Source organism: Staurois parvus, unplaced genomic scaffold (assembly GCF_062004578.1).
Source record: "Staurois parvus isolate SC_StPar_1 unplaced genomic scaffold, SC_StPar_1.0 ptg000090l, whole genome shotgun sequence".
NCBI lineage: Eukaryota > Metazoa > Chordata > Amphibia > Anura > Ranidae > Staurois > Staurois parvus.
The window spans coordinates 19,118,710-19,144,039 of NW_028317886.1; the positions used below are offsets into that span (position 1 = coordinate 19,118,710).

Genomic DNA, 25,330 nt, shown 5'->3' on the forward strand with positions numbered 1-25,330 from the left:
GCACACTGTGAGTCCAAGTGGAACCTCATTCTCTCAATCAGTATGGACTATTTTCAATCCTTATGCTGCTGTCATTAGTAGATAGGAAAGTATATCATGTTTACTTGTGTTTTTAAACTTTTTTTTTTTTTTTACATTTCTTCAGTTACTTCCTGGTTTCCTGTCTAGGCAAATGATGTCATACATCCCAGCAGTCTACAGAAGAGGAGGGAGGGTTCTCAGCTCAGCTGATACCTGAGATAAGGGCAGATGGATTGCAGGAAGTAAATGCTACATGAATCATCTGCCCAGAAATGTTGGGGGTATCTTTCAAAGTTATTGTTCAGCCAAATAAAGCATAGAGAAATGCATAGATGTGTGAGTTTGCTTTGAATATTAACAATTAAATAGCATTTTTGGTTTGTGGTGCTCAGATGCAGTGCAGTTCCATGTTAACTCATAATATCTGGCTGCCTCATCGTTAACTTATCGCTATTATTTTTATCTGACATGTTTTTGGCTCTGCTGGAGTCTGTGAGAGGAGAGAAGCACAAAGAGCAACTATCCCCATCCCTCCCCTGTGCTGCCTATTCACAGAAGCTTTTGTATTTTGTGCTTGAGGTCATGCAATACAAAGGCTTTTGTGATTGGGCAGGAGGCGAGGAGCGGCGTGCATAGTAGCTGCAACGACTCTTCACTTGAAGGGGCTGAGACCAGCTGAGTCCAGCATTGGAGCTCTGGAGGCTTTGGTGCTGGAGCACAATACACCTGTCAGATATAAATAGAGATAAGCCCAGGAGGTGGCAGGCACCTCGATGGACTTTACTCATAGTGCCTTCACGTTTTACAAAGTTGATGAATTCAGCTTTAATGTGGTTCTAAAGTCTCAAGCTTTTTATCTTCATACAATCTCTGCATGAAGGTAAAAAACCTGTGTGTAGCAGCCCCCCCAGCACTTACCTGAGCCCTCTCTTGATCCAGCAATGTCCAGGAGAGCCTCGGTTCTCTGTGGATTCTCACTCCATTTTCATTTTTCAGGCTAAGAACACGCTCAGCAAGTAGAAGAAATACCTTTTTGTTCTTGCCAGAAATGCTGTTTTTCATGTTTGTTTCACTAATTATCCTAAAAATTATGCTATTTATTTATCCTAAAATGAGGAATATGCATTGAACTGGTATTTATTGTAGTAGATTATTGTACAAAAAAAATTTTGTTTTTTGGAAAGTTTGTTGGATTGAAAGGGTGGTGAGGTCAAATCAGTGGTTAGTTTTGACCATAGTAATGAAAAATTCGAAGGACCAGGTTGGAATTTTTTTTTTTTCTTTCAAATAGTATTCCAACTCTACATGTGGGTTTCGTTGGGGGAAAAATTGTACAAAAAGTTATACATATTGCAGTGAAACCCATTTTAATATGTCTGAGATTACAATTAATTAGAAAGTCAGGTGTGGATGAAATTTTTAGGGTTTTTCAGTTGAGATTAGTTGACTCGTGATGGCAAGAAAGATTGCCCTAAGGATGTTCTAATGAGACTTTCTACAAATATACAGTATATTAGAAATTCTTCTAGTTTATGGCCTACTTTATATCATGGGTGTGATAGAAAAGAGATTGTTCTTTTTCAGAGCCTCTGCTGTGCTTTGCAGTGGCTTAGTAGAGGGCTTGTTCATTCCATTTAGCCTACTTCTCCATAACATGTTGTATATTCTGTAGTTTGTCATGATCAGAAAAAAATGTCTCTTTATTTAGTGTATTATTGTTCTATCCTCTGCTTTTGTGGTGTTTACTTATATATCCATAAATGCTGCTGTAAGATGGCTCTTTGATACTCCTTGCAGGCATATTCTATTTTTGGCTTTATTATAGTACTGTATATTCTGACAGATGAAACTGCTGCACAGTAATGTGACATTTCTGTGCCTAGTTTCCTCACTCCTGTTGTGAAAATAGCCTTACTGTATGTTGCACAGTCAGGAAAATATAGTTGATCTGATAATTTGAATATTATGGGCTTTCTGTCCTAATCAATTCACTTTAAAGAGTAATCGTACAATATAACTCAAATGCACGAGCTAGTTAGAGGCACTCCAGTCTCCTCCCAAAAATACTGTAGTTGCTGACTTTTAATAAAGGATACTTGCCAATCCAAGGATCCAATGCTGCAACCCCAGCCGATTCTTGATACGACTTCAGGTCCAGGTGCCAGCATATCCACAGCCTGCTAACACTGCATGCATGAGATGCCCTGCGAGGAAGGGAGGGGAGGATGCAAACATGCGGAACATCCCCTTTTGGGTGAAGGTATGCTTTAAGGAAGACTATTTGGAATGTAAATAAGAATTTGTACACTAGCTGTGGAGTCCTATGGTAGGTAAAGTTGCAGTTATACTGCATCTGAGCACCACAAACCAAAAATTCCATTTAAATTCATTTCTTATTATTCAAAGCTAACTTACCCTTCCATCCATGTGTCAATGCTTTTTTGCTGAGAAATCACTTTGAAAAATGCCTCCTAGAATTTCTGGCCATTCTGAGTAAGGGAGATGATTTGTGTATCATTTATGTCTTGAAATTCATCTGTCCTTCGCTTGAAAGAGAAATGTGTTTTTTTTTTTTTTTTTTTCAATTATTCCTACTTACATAGGTTGATGCAGCAACGATCCAATGCAGGATCTGTCCCTCACCAGGTTAAAGGGTGAGAACTGAGCAATCAGACACCGCCACTCACTCAGTTCACCGCTCGCTGCTCCCCCAGTCCCCCTTAGTGCTTACTGGAGCGCTGGGCTGTTGAGGGGTCAGGAGCAGCTGGCTCAGGCCCTCATTGGCTTGCTGAGAGGCTGAGCCAGGTGCAGTCCCAGGAATCTGGGTGAATTCAGACTTTAAAGTTGGAATCTTTCCCCAACTTGGATCAGCTGATTGACGTCAGCCAACACCGGACTTTATCCCGCTGTTGGATGAAAATGGGTCACAGGAGTGCAGAACAAATTGCACTCCTGTGATTCATAGAAGTACAAACAGCTTTTGGCTGTGCTTCTCCTTTAAGCATGCAGACAGGGGGGTGTGCTTGGCTGAGAGAGCCCCTTCTGCAAACTCCTGGGATGTATGACATGATTTTCCTGGACCTGGAAACCAGAAAGTTACTGAAGGAATGTAAAAGCAAAAAAAAAAAAAATTAAATCAAATATATATCGGGCGTGGAAATAAACTACTTGTCCTGGGACTAAAACGGTGTCCCAATCTACTTGTCACTCGTGACAATCTACTTGTCCTGATAAACAAAACCTAAATTTTACCAAAACTGTATTTAAATCTGTTTTAAGTAATGTCCGGGGCTTTTAAAAACAAAAGGGACATTATAGCGACTTAAACGTTTAATATTTTTTAACATAGCACTGTTCATCTCCTCCTCCCCTCCCTGCCTGTCTGTCTCCAGCACCGCACCCGTGGACTATCAGGGAGGGGAGAAAACTTGCGGTGTAATGAGCATCGATTGGCTGCTCGTCAGGAAAGGGTGGGTCAGGGCTTATACTTTATCCCTTTCGCTGCCAGAGCCATTTTTACATTATTTAAAAAATCGTTTTAGGCCTGAAGATTACACAAACCCCCCAAACATGATATATTTTGTGCCAGCAGAGATCCTAGAGAATAAAATAGCGGTAGTTCCAAATTTTTATGTCACACGATATTATCACAAAATTTCAGTAAAAAATACACAAGTTAATTTTAGGGCACAAAAAGCAATAAATTATCCAGTTTTTTTGTAAAATATAAAAGACGAGGTTGCAGCGAGTAAATAGATATCCAACATGTCAAACCTTAAATCTGCGTGCGCTCGTGAAACGGCAACAAACGTTCGTACCCTATGTTTTCTATAGGTGACACTTTTTTTAAAAGCCCCTTATAGGTCATCAGTATAGTTTACGGAGGAGGTCTGTTGCTAGAATTATTGGCATGCGCGGCGATATTAACATGTATATCACAATCCACGTTTTCATGTGTAGGCGCCCAAGTATGTGCTTTTATGTTTGTGCGTACGTACATATGTGGGGGTGGCGGGCCTTGAAAAATTTGGGGGTGTTATATGCTTGGGTGTAACTTGACAAAGTCCCCTATGTGATGGTTTTTGGTGACAGGTTCTCTTTTGAGACATGCAGGGTCTAAAAGACCCTGCATATCTCCCCTGTACTACACTGAATGTAATACGGTGCACATCACACCTCATTAGTCATTCCCTGCCTCAGTAACCGAGAATGTGTCCGCTCTCCTCCTCCCTCCCCTATACCACATACCGTGTCACCCGCTGAACCAGTCTCTGGCCCACAGATGGGCAAGCGGAGCCCAGGACAGATAGTGGGGGAGAGACTGACACTGTGGGCTGTGTGGAAACAATTGGGCGGCAACGCTGCTGCCTGATTGCTTCCACCTAACAGGTGAGCCCTGCTGCTTGCTCGTAGCAGGGCTAAGGGCAAAAAACTACATGTCCTGGGCGTCGGGTGATAGGAATTGGACATCCCTGTATATGATATACTTTTCTATCTATTTACTAATAACAGCATAAGGATTAAAAATAGTCATTTTGATTTGATAGTGAATTTGTGAATGTCTAAATGGTGTGTGTGTTGTGTTTTGTTTTTTTTTCCTTTTAACTTAATAAATTTTTTTTGCATTAAAGCTATGTTAAATCCAAAGGCAAACCTATATTGCAGCTTGCCCATTTTTGGATGTGGTGGCTGCACTGGTTTTCTTTTTCAGGCTTTCTTTGTTTTATTTTCACCTGGTGATTTGGCCAGTATGACCCTGTTCACATATTGCATAGAATGGGCTGTACTATGCATGTTTTATCATGCCAAAGAAGCTCGGGCAACAAATTTTGACCCTGAGCCAGGCACGTTCTTGCATAAATTCTTTCTTTACCCCAAAAGGAAAAAACTGTTTGCTGTAATTGCTTAAAAATTGTTAGCTGAAGTTCCGCTTCAGTTTTTTAGTGCATTTAACACTCCCTTCCCCCCGAGATTACCAATGCTGCTGTCCAAAGTGCACCAGAGTGGGGGCATTCTAATACAGGAGATGTGTTAATGGTCAGATAAGCAGGTGAAAACAGAGGGTAAAAAGTCTAAAAAAGAAAATAAATACAGGCACCACATCTAATGATTGGTAAGCTGCAACATATTACATTTATGGTTTGGGTTGTATTACTACTTTTAAATAAAAAAACAAAAAACACCCCACTAATTTTGTCCTGCCATTTCCCCACCCCTTTCCCCTCTTTCCATTCTGTCCCTGAACACTTACCTGGCTTCTCTCACTGTTTCAGCATTGTTCCATCGGCAGCACTGCTCCTCCACTTCATAATCTCACAGGAGATAGACAGCAGCGGGAGCTGCTGCCACTCAAGTTCTGTGAGGAGGGAGTGGAGGAGGCATGGCCGAGCTGGACTGTGTGTCTAGGGCAGGGGTGGGCAAACTTTTTGACTTGAGGGCCGCAATGGGTTCATATATTGGACCCGGGGGCCGGACCGAGAGTAGATGAATGATGTGTATGTGTCATCCATAGTAAGTATAGTAATATTCCCCCATAGTGAGCATAGTAATTCATCCCCCATATAGTAATTCATCCCCCCTATAGTAATTCATCCCCCATATTAAGTCCCCAAGTCCCCCCTGTGTCAATTCATTTACCTTTGCTCCGCGCGTTCCTCTCGCCGTTCCGGTGTAGCATGAAAATCTGTCTCCTATGAGGATCTGTCCCCCTCGACGTATCTGCGCATGTGCCAGTTTCAGGCATTAGCAGCCAATCGGCGATCTCCGGCACATGCGCAGATACGTCGAGGGGGACAGATCCTCATAGGAGACAGATTTTCATGCTACACCGGTCTTCAGGGCGGACTGTGAGCGGAGCGCAGCGGGAGCCTAGCTCCGCGGGCCGGATTAAAAGGTCCGCCGGGCCGTAGTTTGCACATTGCTGGTCTAGGGAGTACGCACAGACAGCAGCTTACTTGCTAAGGGGCACTTGGAAAAGGGAACGGGGGTCCATGAAAGAGGAGCTTAGTGGCCAATCTGTGCAATATTGTTGCACAAAGCAGGTAAGTAAAAGACTTTAGGCTCCATGCACACTAGTGTTTTTAGAAGCTGTTAGTCTCTCTCCTTTTTTTTTTTTTTTTTTTTCTTCTGCTCCTAGAAGTTAAATAGTGTTATCCTATGTGTCCATGCATACTACTTTAGGCTATTAGCATTTTTTGACCTTCAGCATTTAGGAGCAGTAAAAAAAAATAGTGTTTTGGAGCATTTTTGCAGCAGAATAAAATGCTAAATGCTGCTTAACGCTACTAAAACACACCTAAGCGCTTTTTTTTTTTTTTTTTTGCTCTACATGTACTGTAAAAACGCTTATGCTCTTAAACACTTCTAAAGCACTACTAAAAAATAGCTTTTTTTTTTACCCAGCGTTTTTGAGCTTAAAAAAACAAAAAACAAAACCAAACGCTAGTGTGCATGGAGCCTTAATATAACTTTAAAGTGTATGTTAACTCAAAAACAAAAATAGTAATGTAGTGCAGTTTACTGGTCCTTGGTGAGGTGATTGCATTCATTTTATTTTTTTCAAGCTTCTTTGGTTTTTCACCTAGTAATCCTGCATCCTGTCCCTGGGATTCTATGTCTGTCCTTTGCTTATTTGTGGAGGGAGCCAGACCTGGTACTCAGAGTGGCACTCCTGATATGGGCTACAAACCTGTCCGTGTACCTTTTTACTTCCATGGGGAAAGGGCAGTTGGTAGCCCACAGGAGATAGCTAGGAGGGAAGCCTATTTGTTGATGCAGCTCACAGGATGTGACAAATACATTGCATTTCTGACAAGATCAATGAATTAGCTGAAAAAAAAAACTATTGCAGTCATCACATCTGTGCTTGTAAACTCCAATATATTGCATATTTTGTTTAAGGATGTAGTAGTTATCCTACTAAGTAGTAGTATTTTGGTAACTGTTAACAGTGGTCCTTAAATCTGGTTGTGTCCTAAAAGAATTGGTCATTAACACTTTATATCTTTATTTACAGCTCGTAGGGGGCCAGTTTGATCTCGAAATGAATTTCATCATTCAGGAAGGAGACAGCATCATCTGCATGGTTGATATGTTGGACAAGTGCAATGTCACCTGCCAAGCAGAAATTTGGAGCATCTTTACAGCCATCCTGAAGAAGAGCATTCGCAATCTTTTAGTATGCACAGAAATTGGTTTGGTTGAATTGGTTTTAAACCGAATCGATAAGGTCGACGGCATGATAGCAGGTAATTTACTTTTTTAAATGACTGTATGGCCAGTTTATAAGGGCAACGGTTATATAAAGCTGAGAATAAGAGGTAAATGGCATATTGGAATGATTTATTAAAGCTGGCCATACATGGAGCAAAATTCAGAGGGTTTAGCAAGAAGCCCATATTTCAATCCATGTATGGGCAAGGAGGTTGTACAGATGTTGTTCTACTGATCAATTTCTGTGCAACCTTTCTGTTTGGATTCTCCCTGCTCAATCACCACTGCAGGCTATGAAGTGTATTCGGATGGCAGGGAAGTCTCCTCGCTGTCAGAATACATCAGCTCAGTGGGAGGATTCCCTCATCCACATCAAGTTTGTGTTTGATGGGGGTATCTAATCACTTTTTTGCGTTCAACCTACTGGTTGAATGCAAAAAAAAACACAAAAAAAAAAACACTTGCCCCACGCTATTAGATTGTAAGTTCTTATGAGCAGGGCCCTCTTTATTGTATTGTAACGGTGCTGTCTCCCTATATATTGTAAAGCTTTGAGCAAACTGTTGGCGCTATATAAATCCTGTATTATAATAATTCATGGGCTGCTTAAGTCTGTCTGTGTGCTGGAGGTCGTTTATCCAAGAACAGTCTAACGATTTTCTTTTTCAAGGTCATATATATAATGCAGTCATCCCCAGACTCATTAATGATCTTTTGTATACCTATTTACTTTATATCAAAAACATATATGTGCAAAATACACGTGCTGCTGCCAGAAATCTGTTTTGTAGGCTTGGGATATGTGTATTATATGTGGTCGTTTGATTATCTTAAAGCTGAACTGCAGGCTCACTTTGTAAAATGCACACTTGATGATGCTTAAGGTTTAGGTATCGGGAGTATTTTCACGAGTACTCATAAAAATACTCGGTATCGGTATCAGTGCATCCCTTGTATAATATATGCAATAACTCTAAAGAGCCTCAACTCTAGCCTACCTTCAGTCTTGCACAGTTGTAGAGGCTCCTTCTGCCCTGAAATTGCTTACTCTGATATCACTGCACAATGTAAGCTTGTCAAAGTGTGCATTAGAAGCTGCAGCAGGTCAGACAGAGCCCTTCTGATTTCCTGGCAAGGGGATATCTTGCATCATCTAGTTCTTGCCACCTTACTGTCTTGGGCCTGTCCTTTTTATTCACCGAATTTCACTTTGTTAAATCATGGAGGCTCAGCCCATGCAAATACAGTCTGCCCAGAAATGCCCACTCCTTCAGACTGATATCCACCCATCAAGGCATTTTGATATTTGCATAGTTCTTCCCAAGAGCGATCTCACTGTTTTCGTCAGGTCAGGGGGCTCGAGAGTGTTCTGCAGTAGGGTGCTGTGATGTGTTAGGAAGCTATGTACAGCATAGCCATAATCTACCTGCACCAAAAGCAAAGATCTAGTGATGACATCTCTGGGCCTAAAATATTCCTGTTTCCTGCCAGTTATTACCCTCTTTCATTCTTTTCCCTCTTTTATGCAAAGTTGGAACATCCTGTCCCTCTCCTGGATAGGCCAGGTTTACTTGGTTTACATATATGCAGGCCAGGATGCAATGTTATTTTGATGGCTGGTGAGGTGCGATTTTGTTCATGTGGTGCAGGTGCGATTCCGCTGCGAATAGTTAATGTGTCAGACTAGAAATCGCACGTGACCCTTTAAAAAAAAAAAAATGCACTGTAGCTTGCCCGCATGTATATGATCGGGCTCCACACAAAAGATTTTTATTTTATCTTTTGTACGAATCTATGAATGAGTATGGGGTCCCATGCTGTTGGGTAACCCTCCAAATCCAAAACCGATCCTCATCCTTGAAGCATTTCAGGTATGTATTTTATGAGGGACACCCAACAAAAAAAAGTGGGGTCCCACCGAAAAGACGAACTAGACCCCTGTCCTCGATGAGGGACTGGTATGGATTTTGAGGGGGACTGAGGCAAAAAAAATTCCCAAACAGACCCTTGCAGGCCTGGAAAGGGGAGATGAACATGCGCCCCGCCATGCCCCCTCCATCCACCATACAGACCACATGCCATCAACATGGGGGGGGGTGATCTGTGGGGGGAATCTGGAAGCCCTTTTTGAAAAAATGGTCCCCTAGATATCTAGCCCTCCCATTGTGAATGAATATGGGGTAGTACCCCTTGTTACCCATTCATAATGTGAAGTATAAATAAAAACAACCACACAGTGATAAAACACATTAGTAGAATAAAAAAAAATTACATTTTCATCCCACGCTGCAATCCAGTAATGAAAAATCTCTATAGACACTGTTACACAGACACACTGACACACACACATTGAGGTGTGTGTGAATCTGCAGGCACAGAAACTAACCTGCTCCTGCAGCCTGGTGTCTGCCTGGAGTCTTAGTTTTATAGAAACGCTGCTGAGCAGCAAGCAGAGGGGTACATAATTTCCAGAAGTGACAGCATTAACCCTTATGTTTACGCCTGCCAGCTAGGTACGTCCCTTCCAGAAATAGCCATCATAGGAAGGTGATGTACATGCCCAACAGCTGCTCTAACAAACTAAAGCTAAAGGCTTTTGTGGTCATGTGACAGGAGAACTTTTTAAGCAAAAAAGGGAGAAAAAGCATATTTTTTTAATTCGAACGATAAAGATAATAATTTTGTGGTTTCTGATTGTTGGGAGGTGAATTAAAGGAAGGTCTTTTCTTCCATTTCAAGGACAGCTTACTGACTGGAATGGTACCAGCTGATTGGTGAAAAGCTAATGTGGTACCGATGTTCAAAAAAAGAAAGCTTTTTACCTGGAAACTACAGACCAGTCAGCCTAACATCAATAGTATGTAAAATTTTTTAGAGGGGATGATAAGGAAGCATATCCTAGGACTTGCTAAAGAAAATAGTATTATTAGTAGTAACCAGCATGGATTTATGAAAGATCGTTCTTGCCAGACCAGCCTGTTAACATTCTGTGAGGAGGAGAACTGTAATTCAGATAGAAGGCCTGTGGACGTGGTATATCTAGATTTTGCCGAAGCATTTGATACAGTACCGCACGAAAGCTTAATTTACAAATTGAGGTCTGTTGACAATAATGATAGCGTGCGAGTGTGTGTGTGTGCCTGGATAGAAAACTGCTTACAGGAGTGCATCCAGGGGGTGGTGATAAATAGCATATCTTCTGAATGGTCTGGAGTTGTAAGTGGGGTAACCCCCAGGCTCTGTCCTGGAACCAATTCTGTTTAACTTCTTAAATTATATACTGAGCGGGGTGGACTGACAACTCATGTGGCCCCTGTGTCCTTGCCCAAACTCAAAAAAGCCTATGAAAAAGGTACCAGGGGCATCTCATTGGGCCTCTTACTGACCCTGGGCCCTCGGGCAGCGCCCGAGTTTCCAAATGGTCAGTCCGCCCCTGATACTGAGATTAATATAAATAGTTCAGTCTTAGTGTTTGCTGAGTCTTGCTTTGACTTTGCTTTGATGATACAAAGCTAAGCAGGGTAATAACTTCACAACAAGAGAGCCACTTTCCAAGAAGACATTGATAAAATTAAAGGGTTGGACAACTACATGGAAAATTATTATGTTTAATATTGAAAAATTTAAAGTAATGCGCTCGGGGCCTAAAAGTATAAGGGAGAGAACCTCTGGGGGAATCTGGTATGGAAAAGGATCTAGTGGTCCTAGTACTTGAAAGGCTCAACAGTAGCATGCAATGTCAAGCTGCAGCAAGCAAAGTCAGCAGAGTATTTGCATGTATTAAAAAGGGTATCTGCTCAAGAGATGAGACTAAAATTCTACTACTTTAGACTGATCATTTCTTTGTGAGTGGGCAAACATTCAAAATCAGCAGGGGATCATATACATGTTTCTTTCACTGTGTGTTTCCACCTTTGCAGCCAAATTGGGATAACACACACAACAGGAAGTGAGAGGAAATCACCGCAAATTAAGAGAATCCCTTAGGGCTCTCCAGCTCACCAAATCTATTGTCCCTATTGGAAGATTTCCCCTCCTATTACTTTTCTGGGAACAACCCAAAATCTGTGATTTTCTTGTACTTTTTTGTACCATTGATAATGGCAAACAGGACAAATAGTGCCAGTCTGTTTAAAAAAAAAAAAATAAAAATAATTGTGACATCTCAAGGGACGTTTTTGCTAAACAGATGCATGGCGCATGTGCAAGGTGAGCCTTGTGATGTCACACGCTCAATCTTCACACATGTGCAGTACAACAATACTGTGGGATCTCAGGAACTCTTGTGAGATCTCAGATTGCCCAGAAGACACTGATGATGCCTTTCAGGGGACAGCAGTGCCTTCAGGGAAACCAGGAAGTGGACACAAAAAAGGTAAGAAGTTGGGGAAAAAAAAACCCCCCAAAAACAAACTATTTTAGATGATTTCACATCAGCGTGCAGAAGTAAAATTTAGTATAATATGGGAAAGGTCTGCATTAAAGGTAAATGGAGTACAAATATTCTGTCTGCATAGCTACCCTGATCAAAAGTGTCTTGTCTTCACACCCCCCCATCCAAGAAGTGTATGTAAGCCATACCTTACAGACAGTTATAGCCATTGGCAATATTTAAAGCCTGCGGCTGAATCTTTCTTGCCACATGTCATGCTTGTGCAATAGGTCCTCACATAAATCTATTGGAGTGTCTCCTATGCATCACAAGGGCTTACAAGAACTGTCCCTTCAGAAGGCTGTGAGGATCCAATGCTCAGATTCCACCGGTGGCAAGGAAGATTTTAGCCTGGCAGGCAATATGCATATCGTATATGAAATAAAACTTTTGAAGTGCTCAGAGTTTTTATATACGTTTTCTTCAGCCCTGAAAAAATTAGTAAGATGGCAGTAAATTTCTAGTACTGTATATCACCCTTAGGTAGCCTGGTTAATGATTTTGTTTTTTGTTTTTTTGTGCTTAATGCACTTCTGTGTTTTAAGCCTGTGTATCTTATTGCTTGTGTTACATTCTGCTGATTGTACTGTATTTATTTTCCTTTATTTCAGATCTGTTGGTGGACATGTTGGGGGTTTTGGCAAGCTATAGTCTTACTGTTCGTGAATTAAAATTGTTTTTTAGTAAGCTCCAAGGAGAAGAGGGACAATGGGTAAGAATGCAGATCCCTGGCTTCAGTTCTGTATTTGATGACAGTGGTCATTGTTAAAATGGTTGTGTTTTGTGGTAGAGGAGGGAAACCAGTGGAACCTTTTTCTCATGTGAATACCAATGGTACTTGTCGATCAAAACCTGAAGGTTTAAAGACTGTGCAGGTATTAGGCACTTATAGAGAGAGATTTTCAAATGCAAGGTGATGGGTTCAACTCCACGGTCACTATATAGCTTTAAAAGGCAAAATTTAAAGCCAAGATGGATTTAGTCACTAATTCACGGTCAGGGGTAAGGCTGGGCTTGGAATTCAGTAGCTATAGCAGAAGAGAGGCTCCCAAAGGTTCATAACAAGTGGTCACAGGTTGGGATCAAGGTGATCAACTCAAGGAACAAGTCAAATGTTGTTAATGAGTGTTAGTGGAGATGATAATGGCAGCAGGAGTGACGAGCAAGATATTGGCTGGAGAGTGCACAATCATCTGGCTAACAGGAAATGCAAAGGCGTGGATAAATTAGGAAGTTCATGGGACGAGCAAAGACGTGGATAAATTAGGAAGTTCATGGGACGAGCAAAGAGTACAAGGTTCAAGGCAAGATCGTTTCATGGAACTTTCCAGGGAGCTGTCCAGCATCCCACGTGGCTCCGCAAGAAGAGACATCGCCAGACACAGCAGGAGTTCCAGGTTCAGATCCAGGTTTCTAACACACTCATTGGTCCCAGCAAAGGTTAGCATTTTCACAATAGGACACAAGACGCAATTAATAAAAAAGTCTAACCAAAGCAAGGTGAAACAGGTCATATATTACAAAACAAAAGACTTTCATTCATTCCTGCAGATGAAGGTCAGTTCATGTGTGGTAGTTTCAGGAACAGTATTAATGTAGTTTCCTACTGATGGTGTTCATGGGTGCACACATGGGAAGTACATGTGTAGTGTACTCAAACACAGGACCACTTGCTATAATGTTTCCTTTTGCTGATAGAATTAAAAGCTGGTGGAGAAGGATAAAGTTCACCCGATGAGAACATGTCCATATCGACTATAGCAGCCAAAAGCCACTATAGCTACCTCATCATCAAGATGTAATGAAGTATAAATGAGTTTGGTAGCAGTCCACCTTAATAACCCTAATAGTTCAGGAAGAAATGCTCCCCATAAATGTTTGCAGTCTGTCCTCCACAACATATGTCACACGTGAACACTGTTTTAGCTCAGTCTCCAAGGTATTTCTTCAGAGGATGTCGAAATGATGGTTCTTGGATGATGCATGTAAATCCTGGTTTCTCTACAGATCTTGTCTGATGGAAATTTTCACAAAATTTCTGACGCAGATAGCACCTGCTACAGCCGCTCACCTTATGAATTTTTACAGTGTTGCAATCTAACAAATGGGGAAGAGGAGGCTTCCTACTGCCTGCATCAGACAGATGGCACTATCTCAGTCTGTCAGCTTTTTTCAAACTTTTAACCCTAGAGAAACCTTTGAAATAATTTTCTGGTGCCAGAGGATCCATGCTAAGATTAGTCCATCAGTCTTTATGAAAATGCCCTTTGCATTTGTGGGAGGAATGCCATCTTTACAGATGACTAAAAAGATCTTTGGTGTACTGCTGCTGGCTCTGCGAAGTAGCAATGGACCTGGAACTGTGAAGGCACAGATGGAATTTCAAATAGCCACAGCTCAAGTGAACCCCTAGCAGCCTATGGAAGGATCCTAGGGTTTCATGGATCCCTGGTTGAGAATGGCTAGTTTAAGTTATGTCAAATGACTGGAGCTCATGGGCTGAATTTTAATGTAAAATGAAGCTTGTTTGGAAATGTGATACCTATTCTGTATATTATGAAAGGTCAGAAATCTATTCATGCAAATGTGTAAAGTTACTGAAAGGTCCACTTTGTTTCTTGCATCCTCAAACCATTTACTTGGCTTTTTTTTTTTTTTTTCTCTGCTCTGAGGCAAAGTTTTTTGTCCTGGTGCAGGAAAATCTTCTAAATTGCTCTAGCATTCATACTGCTGTTCGAATCTATGTTGTTGACTATGTTAGTAGCTACACTTTAAACGTACAGCTCATATTTTTTATAAGTTAGTTTTACACTGGAAGTACAAGTGCAGTTATTTCTTCAGAGCCAAAATCTTCCTTTGTTGATTGTTTCTTTTTTTTGTTTTTTTCATGTGCCATAGCCGCCACATGCAGTGAAGCTCTTGTCAGTGTTAAAGCACATGCCTCAAAAATATGGTCCTGATGCCTTTTTCAACTTCCCTGGAAAGAGTGCTGCTGTAAGTACTGTGCTGTGTAATTGTGCTGTACTTTTTTTTTCCCTTTTAATTACAGGTGGGTTACACAATAATAGTAACAGCTTTTTACATATTGCTCTTTGCAGAAGCTTACAGGGAGAAGTACAGCCAAAACTCTCTTTTGGCTGTACGTCTCCTGTGGATCACGGGAGTGCAGTTCATTCTGCACTCCTGTGACCCTTTTTCAGCTGACAGTGGCTGAAGCTGCTCAGCCGGTCCAGGCTGGGGAAAGATCCTAACTTTAAAGTCGGGATCCACCCCAGAATCTGGAGCACCACCTGGCTCAGTCTCTCAATGAGCCGCTGAGAGCCTGAGCCAGCCGCTCCCTCCCCCTCCACAGCCCAGCGCTCCAGTGAGAGCGAGGAAAGGAGGGTCACAGAGCAGACAGCGGTGACTGACAGCACTCTGCTCACAGCGGGGGTGAGAACACAACAAGTGGCAGTCATGCAATTGCTGGGTTCTTATACTTGGAGCCGGCGGGGGACAGATGCAGCATCGGAGCGATGCCGCATCCACCTAGGTAAGTACAATTTGGGAAAACGAGAACCAAACTTCTCCTTTAATTTAGGGTTCGTTCACACCAATGCATTGTGGGAACATACGCAAAATCGCATGCTTTCCTGCTAATCACAAAACATGAGCTATCCCTTTACAGATGCATGGTGGTGCCATTAATTCTTAACATATGTAAGAGGTGATTCTCTTGCGCTGCCAAAAGGAACTATCCTTCAAATAACAATCAGAGCTGCTGCACACACCCTAATGTGTTCCCTCATCCAACAGACCAATAAAGAAAAAATAGTGCTGTGCTACTCAACATATAAATAACTTCAACACTACTTGCAAAACTAAAAATAATAATAAAAAATCAGCTTATCAATCAACCTCCAGAGTACCTGACACACATTTAAAAAAAAAAATAGAAACTAAATAATAAGGTAATTACCTAGTGAAAACTGAATAATATAAATAATAAAAATGAAATTGATTAGGTTCACTGACAATAAACACCCACCAGCCAGTTTAACACATAAATTGCAATGTTAAGTGAACAAGTAATAAATTACAGTAAGGCAAGAGTATAAATCCATGTGCACAGAATAGAAATAAGACCGCAAATAAAATTATAAACGTAAACACCCGGCTGGGGCTCCCAGCCCCCCCAAAAAGACCCCAGAAAAATAATCAGAAATAACATTTTTGTGTATTATTATGTAAAGTCCATCCAACTTTCTAGTTTCCAGGCAAGTGAAAGTATCCCACATTCAACAAGCAGTGATGATCTTTAAATGGATATGCCAATGATTCTGAAAGTGACGTCGCCACGCTTCCGTCCTACGGGTTACCCCAGGGAAGTTGCGTGGTACATGACGCAATGTGTAGGCTGCGCAGAATGGGCCATTAGGGAGATTTCATCCCTATATTTGTCGATTTGACCATTATCTCTTAGAGTGAATGTGTGGGAAAAAAAACCAAGAAACACATTTTGAGTTGTCACTGGAACATGAATAAAGTGGAATCTGGGGAAAAAATAACTTTTGGCTTTTAATTCTACTTTAAAAGTTTTGAATAATTTTGCTGTTAGCTTATAAACCTCAAAATATCAGCAATACACAATTCCAGTCAGTGAACAAGCACAATTTTATGTATATAGTTATGAACCCATCATCCAAGTTACTGTAAATATTTAGAACATGCACAGTTTATACAGTGTCCTACAGTGTAACCTTTTTTTATATGAACTTTGAGCGCTGGTTCATAGCGTGCAGTGCATTTTGTGACAGCCCATTCATTTCAATGGGCTGCCAACTGCGTGAGTTGCACAAAAAGTACAGCAGGTGTGATATTTTTTTTTTTTTTTTTTTTAACTCGCACTGCACCAGACATCATAGTACATGCACTTTGGTGGCCGCAACGTGTGAGCGTTTGGTGTGCCATTACTTAATAATGGTACTTGCATGTGTCGAACAAGGGCAGCATATTCCCGTTAATGTGACTAGGCCCTGAGTCTTTTTGCCAAATTCCTGTGAACATGAGAATTTTTTTTTGTGTGTTTCTATACCACATGACCTAATCCCGAGCTTAGTTTAAAAAAAGAAAAGAAAAAAAAAAGCCGCTATTTGAAATAAATTCAAGCATGAGTACAGTAGTTCATATCTGCAAGTGTAATAGTGGCCATACACCACTCAATAGCGGCAAATGATGTTACCAGTTGGCTTCACACTAGCACATTATGAAAGACTTACCTTCGAATGAAGCCCTCCAGTGGCGTGCTGTCACCGTTGACAGGGCTTCCATCTTCACCCAGTCTTCTTTCTGGCTTCATGCTCTGGCCACTTGATTTGCCGAGCCGTGATAACGTCACTCCTGCTCATGTGCACAGGAGTCTTGGCTGCGGAACAGAGCTATGAAGGAACGGCACGGATATGCCATTCCCTCAGAGCGCGTGTGCGGTGAAGTCATTGGTTGCAGGGACATTTTTAGGAGATATTCCTTGTACCTACAGGTAAGCTTTATTATAAGCTTACCTGTAGGTACAAGTGTCCAGTGGAGGTTTACTTCCACTTTAAGGCTACTAAAGGGGTACACCTGCTCTTTTTATGAGCACTCCATGTACCTGTATGTGTTTCAGACGTTTTCTAGCTTACATTTCCCCAGTCTGTTAATATGCTGCAAGTGGCGAGTTGAAATTTTTTTTCTTCATGAGCCACGTTTACCACATTCCTGACGTTCAGGGTTCTTTTACAACAGTGGACTTATAACACAACTCGCATATGATTGTTATATAAGTTATGGATATTGTGATCTTTCACACATTTTGTAATATTTAGGTATAAACCTGAAATATAACGTGAACCTGTTGCTACACTATGGATATTCAAGTACTTGCCAAAAGTAAATTAACTTTAAAACAAGCCTTCACCGACCTCCATACCTGCAGGCACTGTGGAGCGATTAATTCTTAAAGTTCACAACAAGAGCACTGAAGTCATTCTTCTTTTCTCGCTCAGGTCACCTGTTCCCCCTTCCCAGAGCACTTACACTGTGTATACATCTTTACATGTTTAAAGGCTAGAATGTTGCGCAGTCAGTACTGGCAGCAGGGTGCTGAACTAAGAGATTTGAGTAACCTTCGTGCTTCTGCTGTTATCTTTTGAGGATAAAAAAACTCTACAGAGATTGCAGCTATGGCTGTCAGTGAGGGTTTGTTTTGAAGGTAATCTGTTGCTTTAACAGTATAGGATATGTAAAGGCTAAGTCCACCTTTGGGAGCATGTTACATGTTCCACCTGTTTTTAGGGTGGAACATGTAACATGTTTCAACTGTTGCAGCCTACCCCCAATCCCCCTTCTAAATGTGACTGCGGGCCAGGGAACTTCTCCCCGCATCTGCTGTCACAATTTGAAAAGAATGCGGCTGTGTGGAGCACAGAGTTCTGTGAATGTATGAACTACAAGTACTGACAACCTTTGCAGCTGACAGCTTGTTCTCAACGAACTATCAGGGCACTAATGAGAACTCTAGGTAGTTAATAAAGTCTTCCTGTCATTGAGTAACTACCTACCTGTATATGAGGTACAAGCAGGCAGATACACGACCGTGTAGGACCTTTTTTTTATAAAGGTAAACTTATACTTTTAAACATTGCAATAGCCTGAAAGTGTATTTTTTTTGTTGTTCTTGCAGGTAATTTGTTGTAAAATAGATTGTAAACTAATCTACATTTGCATTTTCTATGTTTTAGGCCATTGCCTTACCTCCAATTGCTAGATGGCCGTACCAGAATGGCTTCACTTTTCACACATGGCTAAGAATGGATCCAATAAACAATATAAACGTTGATACAGCAAAGCCCTATTTGTATTGGTAAGTCTTACAAGGGCATACTTTTGAGGGAATTTGCACATGATTTGGAGGAAGAGCAACTTTGCCTTTTGTCCTTATCTCTTCAAATAATCCTCTAATTCTGGGACTGTGTGTGTGTGTAATAAAATGGGATGACACAGGGAAAAGTATTGAACACTCTAACTGAAATTTTTATTTAATACTTCGTACAAAAGCCTTTGTGGCAATGACCGCTTCAGACGCCTCCTGTATAGGGAAACTAGTTGTGTGCATTGTTCAGGTGTGATTTTGGCCCATTCTTCCACATGAACAGTCTTCAAATCTTGAAGGTTCCGTGGGCATCTTCTATAAATTCTGATCTTTAGTTCTTTCCATAGAAGTTCGACCACCAATGCATATAGGGTTGTGCAGCTCTAAACAAGGCTGGGGAAGCCCAACCAGTACTGCAAAGTGAAACAAAAAAGAGAGCGCACCAACCTTGCGCATTACCTCAGTAAACCATAATTTTATTAAATTCAGAATGATACTCCCAAACACTGAGTGTCTACCCCTACGATGTGACTTTGAGGACTTGCATGCTTGATTTACTTCGTTGTTTGTGAGTATCATTCTGAATTTAATAAAATTATGGTTTACTGAGGTAATGCACAAGGTTAGTGCGCTCTTTTTTGTTTCACTTTGCAATCCAAAGTGTTTAATCTTGGTCTCATCTGACCGCACTATTATCTCCCAGTATTTCACAGGCTTGTGCAAATGTTGTGCAGCAAACTGTAAACAAGCTTCAACATGCTTTTTCTTCAGCAGTAGAGTATTGCGTGGTGAGCATGCATGCATACCATGGCGGTTGAGTGCATTACTTATTATTTTCTTTGAAACAATTGTACCCGCTAGTTCCAGGTCTTTCTGAAGCTTTCCACAAGTGGTCCTTGACAACTTCTGATAATTCTTTTCACTCCCCTGTCACAAATCTTGCGAGGAGCACCTGGTCGTAGCCAGCTATTGGTGAAAGGATGTTCTTTCCACTTCCAGATTATGGCCCCAACAGTGCTCACTAGAATATTCAAAAGTTTAGAAATCCTTATGTAACCAATGCCATCAGTATGTTTTGCAACAGTAGGGTTGCAAAGGTCTTGAGAGAGCTCTTTGATTTTACCCATCGTGAGATGTTTTCTTGTGGTACTGAGACACCTTTTTTTATAGGCCATCAGTTGAGACTGAACCAGCTGATATTAATTTGCACTGACAAAGGGGCAGGATTGCTTTCTAATTACTGATTGATAGATTTCAGCTGGTGTCTTGGCTTTCCATGCCTTTATGCACCTCCCGTTTTCATGTGTTCAACACTTTTTCCCTGTGTCATTCCATTTTATTACACATAACTTAAAGTGGTTGTAAACCCTCCATTTTCCCAGTAAAGAGAATGGCTTCAGATGATACATAGAGATGAAACAAATCCTCCTAAATATGTTGTACCTGTTTAGCTACAGCAATCTTTCCCCTAAATCCATTCAAAGTGCAGAATTTACACAGGATCTCTCAGCAGGGGAGCAGGGAGCTTATGGTTTATTCGTTAGGAGAGCTTTGAGAGCAGATAGGAGGGAAGAGACATTCCCCCCCCTTCACACAGCACACAGGAACAGAGCTGAGGCTGTCAATCAGCTAGAGCTCACTCCCCTGTCACCATTTTTCTCTTGATGTCAGGAAAACTCATCAGAAAGGACTCATGCTGATAGAAGGAGGCAGCAGACAGAAATAACACTTGGTGTCCTGGACTGAGACAAGTACACACTATAGAGGGATATGCTTTGTTCATATTTCATGTCTGAGGCTTACAATCAATTTAATTCCTGAGCTTGGTTTGGTTTCTTTGCATGTATGGCGTGTATGGGTTGATACGATCATGTGGTGAAAATTTCATGTCAATAGCACCTTTAGAAATATATTTACTTAGAAATACGACTTGTGCAATACTTTTTACCTGAAATAGATAGATACTCATTCTCAATGTCTCATACACCTTCTAATCTTCTGTTCATTTTATTCAAATTAAACCATACATAATTCTCTTTAACCAGACAATTTTGTTTGATAGTATCGTTCTTGTTCTGTATGCTGGTCATATGGTGTGGTTGTGGCGAGTACACATAGTGTTTCATGGATCACTAGACCCACTTCATCAGGTGTCTTTGAGGGATAATATGTTGGTAGGACTCGATGGACCAAGGATTAGAGACAGTCACCTCACCAAACCAACCCCCTGTGGGAGCAGAGCAATTAGAATACATTAGATGACAACAGCAGTAATAAAAAAAAAATTGAAGGGGTCGTGATCTTAAAATATTCACCATGTAAAAAAGCTAACTTAATGTTAGCAGTCTTTTATTCTTCTCACTCCAATCTTGGTTGTTTAACCAATACACGCCCAGCCAATAGCCAAAAGGAGGCGGGCAAAATGTACTGCATTTCCGGGTTGGACGCCAAATGGCGTCCTCCCGCACGTGCACTTTTTGCGCTTGCAGAGCCGCGCAGCGGCGCGATCTGTCACCGACCGTGTACCACGGACACGGCCAATGACTGATCTGAGTATCGGTCCTGTTGCCGGTACCATGTGACCTGCTGTGACCAATCACAGCAGGTCACATGACAGTTGTATACAATGGATGGCTTCATTCATGCCATCCATTGTATACTACTGTCTAGCTGTGAATGGTCACAGCTAATCACATGCACATGTCATGTGATTAGCTGTGGCCAAATCACAGCTAAGCACAAAAAAAAAAAACCCTGAATGAATCAGTCATTCAGGTAAATGCTTGCTTATAGCAAAGTAATTCTTTGCTATAAGCAAATTGTGTAAAAATAAAAAAAAAATTAAAATATAATCACTTCCCCAAAGTAGTACAATATTACTATGGTAACATTGTACTACTTTGGACATAATGAAATATGAAAAAAAAATCTTAAAAAAAAAAAATAAAAAAAATGTAATAAAAAATTAAAAATAATAAAAAAAATAACACTTTTTTTTTCATACTGTCACCAGTCAGTGTCCCTCATCACCGCCATGCCAGTTATATGAAGACGCTGTACTGCACTGGTGACAGTATGTAAAAAAAAAAAAAAAAAAAAATTGTGAAAATAATTTTTTGCATTTTTTTCATTTTCCGAAAAATTATGACAAAAAAAATGCAACTTCAAAAAACATGCCATGCCTCTTATGAAGTACGTCGGACTGTCTACTTTGCAAAAAGGGGTCATTTGGGGGATATCTGTACTGTTCTGACATTCTTGGTCCTCAAGAAATTAGATTGGCTGTCAGTACTTCAGGATTGATCAATATTCAGATCTATACCATAGTTTGTGAACTCTATAACTTTCCTACAAATTAAAAAATACATCCTAATTTGGGTTATTTTCACCAAAGACATGTAGTAGAATACATCTTGGCCTAAATTTTATGAAGAACAATTATTTATTTGCAAACATTTATAACAGAAACAAAGAAAAACTTGTTTTTTTTTCAACATTTTCGGTCTTTTTTTTGATAATTTAGCAAAAAATAAAAACCCCGGTGGTGATTAAATACCACCAAAAGAAAGCTCTAGTTGTGTGAAGAAAATTATAAAATTTTAGTTTGGGTACAATGTTGTATGACCGCGCAATTGTCATTCAAAGTGTGAGAGCGCTGAAACCTGAAAAATGGCCTGGGCAGGAAGGTGTAAAATTGCCCGGTATTCAAATGGTTAAACACACAAACCATTGTCTATAAAGGCTACGTAGTAGTATATACTGTAGGTTCCAAAAACATATATTCCTGTATAGGATATTTGTCAGTATAAGGTACTGAGACCTTGAATCAAACATTTCCCACCATGGTGATGCCTCTGCTAAAGAGTTCTCTCCTGAGCCTGATAGAAACTGGGAAAGGTTACCTCTCCCCTTATTCCAAGTGTATTTCATAGGATCATTCATGCTGAGCAAGATGTGCTGGTGGATAAGTTGAGATCATTTATGATTGTCGATCTACTGTGTGAAAAATTCTCAGTGGATCTCTGCTGCTTTTAGCATATTCTTTGCTTGAAGACCTGGCTTTTCATCTGTGGCCTGTAAAGATCCTTAGCAGTATTTTATATCAGGACCTACCAAAGCACTGCTTTGCCTACTGAGGAATAGCCTAGACTTCCCAAGTCTAACAAGCATTAGATTGTGTTTGGGTGTATACAATTACAGTGTGATTAATCCCTTTTTTTTTTTTTTTTTTTTTTTTTTTTTAATGTTCTTTGTGATTTCATTGCTGCCATGTTTCATATTTAATTTTCTTTTTGTTAGAATTTTATGAGGCCTTGAGATTATTTGCTGCATACTTACATTAACATCCACTTTTGCAGTTTCAGAACAAACAAAGGGCTTGGTTATTCTGCCCATTTTGTTGGTGGCTGCCTTATCATCACATCGATTAAGTCAAAAGGAAAAGGCTTCCAGCATTGTGTGAAATATGACTTCAAGCCACAGAAGGTGTGTAAAGCGTTTTCTTGATGGTCTATTTTTGTCCATTCCAATTTCTCTCTTTTTATTTTTACTAGGGTTACAACTTAATTGTACAATCTTTCAATTACAAATAACTTTTAAGCTGGCCATGCGTTATACAGTCTTATTGTGCAATTTTCCTTTAGATTTACCAAGAACCATAAAATATGAGGTCAAACCTAAAACACTTTCAATTTGTATTCTATCAGGCAAGCCCTTGTAACACATAGTTGAAGGAAAATCTAAAGAGAGAAAACTGTATAATGCATGGCCGGCTTTAGTGTGAGGGCAGACCTGCTTAGCTAGAAAATGAATGCATTGTTTGGGTACACCCTTACTATATGGTTTTCAGGATTTAAAGCAGAGCTTAATCATTATGCTGCTAGTATAAGTAAATAGATAGGAATGTATATCATATTTGCAGAGTTCTGGCCCCACCAAAAAAACCAAACCAAAAATTAAGTCAGAAGCTACAAATACTGTAGCTGCTGACTTTTATTAGGGCACTTACCTGTCCAGGGATCCAATTGTGTCCTCACCCCAAGCTGATTTTTCAGTCAGCTGCTGGGTGCTGGCATCTTGACTAAGGGAAACAGTGAGGCTTCACAGCTGGTGTCCTACTGCACATGGGTGAAGTACGCTGCGCTTTGTGAATGGGCAGCAGTCCTCTGGGACCTGTGAAGTATCCCAGAGGGCTGCGGTGTAAAACAGCTGGATCTTCAGCTTAGTCCACCGCGGCGAACTGAGCCGGAAATGTGAGTGGGTACCTGTCAAAACCAGGTACCTGCTCTCCCCCCTAAAAGGTGCCACTTTTTGGTGGAACTCCGCTTTAGCCTATGGCTGAGCTAATGGCAGATGGATTGCAGGAAGCTATGATACATGAATCATCTGCCCTTACTCAAGATGGCCACTGCCAGAAATGCCAGGGGGTGTTTTTCAAAATGATTTCTTCGCTAAATAAAGAACGGATACATAGATGGATGGGGGAGTTTGCTTTGAATATTAAAAATTAATGAAATAGCATTTTTAGTCGTGGTGCTCAGATGCAGTGCAGTTCCACTTTTAGGCGTTTTTGTCTGACTTTTGGGTAGCCATAGACAGATAAAGCCCTCACTAAAGCCGGCCATACATGCAGTGAAGGAAATAAGTATTTGATCCCCTGCTGATTTTGAATGTTTGTCCACTCACAAAGAAATGATCAGTATAAAAATTGAATGGTAGGTGTATTGTAATACTGAGAGACAGAATCGCAACAAAAAATTCAAAAGAAATGCATTTCTAACAAATTATGCACTGATTTTCTTGTTCAAGAGGGAAATAAGTATTTGATCCCCTTCACAAAACATGACTTAGTACTTGGTGGCAAATCCCTTGTTGGCAAGCAGAGGTCAGATGATTCCTGTAGTTGGCCACCAGGTTTTCACACATCTCAGGAGGGATTTTGGCCCACTCCTCTTGGCAGATCCTCTCCAAGTCATTAATGTTTGGTGGCTGACATTTGGCAACTCGACTTTTCAGCTCCCCCCACATATTTTCAATTGGATTAAGGTCTGGAGACTGGCTAGGCCAGGGCTTAAAATTTCAAGTCCTGAGTTACTTGCCAGGCCTTAAGGGTTACTCGCCACCAACAAACACACACAGACACCTGTACACATACACACACAGAAACATGTACACACTCATAGAGACGTGTACACACACATACAGACACATGTATACATACACAGAGGCATGTACAGACATGCATACACACAGATACATGTACATACACAGAAATACACACGCACAGACACATGTACATACACACAGACACATGTACAGATACACACATGTACAGACACACACAAACACGCACACATGCACGCACGCTGTTAAGTGCTCTCTTCTCTCCCCTGAAGCCACCACTGGCTGACATAGAGGATCATGTGACCAGAGTGAGCTGAAATTAGGTAGGCACAGCCCTATAAAAGGTTGCAGTACTTCATTGTTCACTCACAGAGCCGGGCACTGCACTCTAGGGGGAGGCAGAGAGCACAGCACACACTCCTTTCTTTGCTTTCACTGCGCTCAGCTCCCAGTGCCAATGACGGATCCGACCTGAGCTCCAAGCCTGCTCAGCAAGACGGCCATGGGGGACACACTCGCCCCCACCATAATTTCAACTCGCCATTGGCGAGCAGGCGAGTGGAAATTTCAAGGCCTGGGCTAGGCCACTCCAGGACCTTTAATATGCTTCTTTTTGAACCACTCTTTTGTTGCCTTGCCTTGTGTTTTGGGTC

At 41.0% G+C, this 25,330-nt stretch overlaps 1 protein-coding gene across 2 annotated transcripts in view; it reads left to right on the forward strand.

Moving 5' to 3' along the window:
- Window positions 1-25,330, forward strand: part of LRBA (LPS responsive beige-like anchor protein) — a 970,380-nt gene that overhangs the window by 62,384 nt on the left and 882,666 nt on the right. For both annotated transcript variants that reach the window (XM_089670467.1, XM_089670468.1), the window contains exons 2-6: window positions 7,037-7,268; window positions 12,277-12,377; window positions 14,564-14,659; window positions 18,424-18,545; window positions 22,913-23,039. In XM_089670467.1, the coding sequence (XP_089526593.1) occupies window positions 7,037-7,268; window positions 12,277-12,377; window positions 14,564-14,659; window positions 18,424-18,545; window positions 22,913-23,039 (678 nt within the window). The remainder of the gene's footprint in view (window positions 1-7,036; window positions 7,269-12,276; window positions 12,378-14,563; window positions 14,660-18,423; window positions 18,546-22,912; window positions 23,040-25,330) is intronic.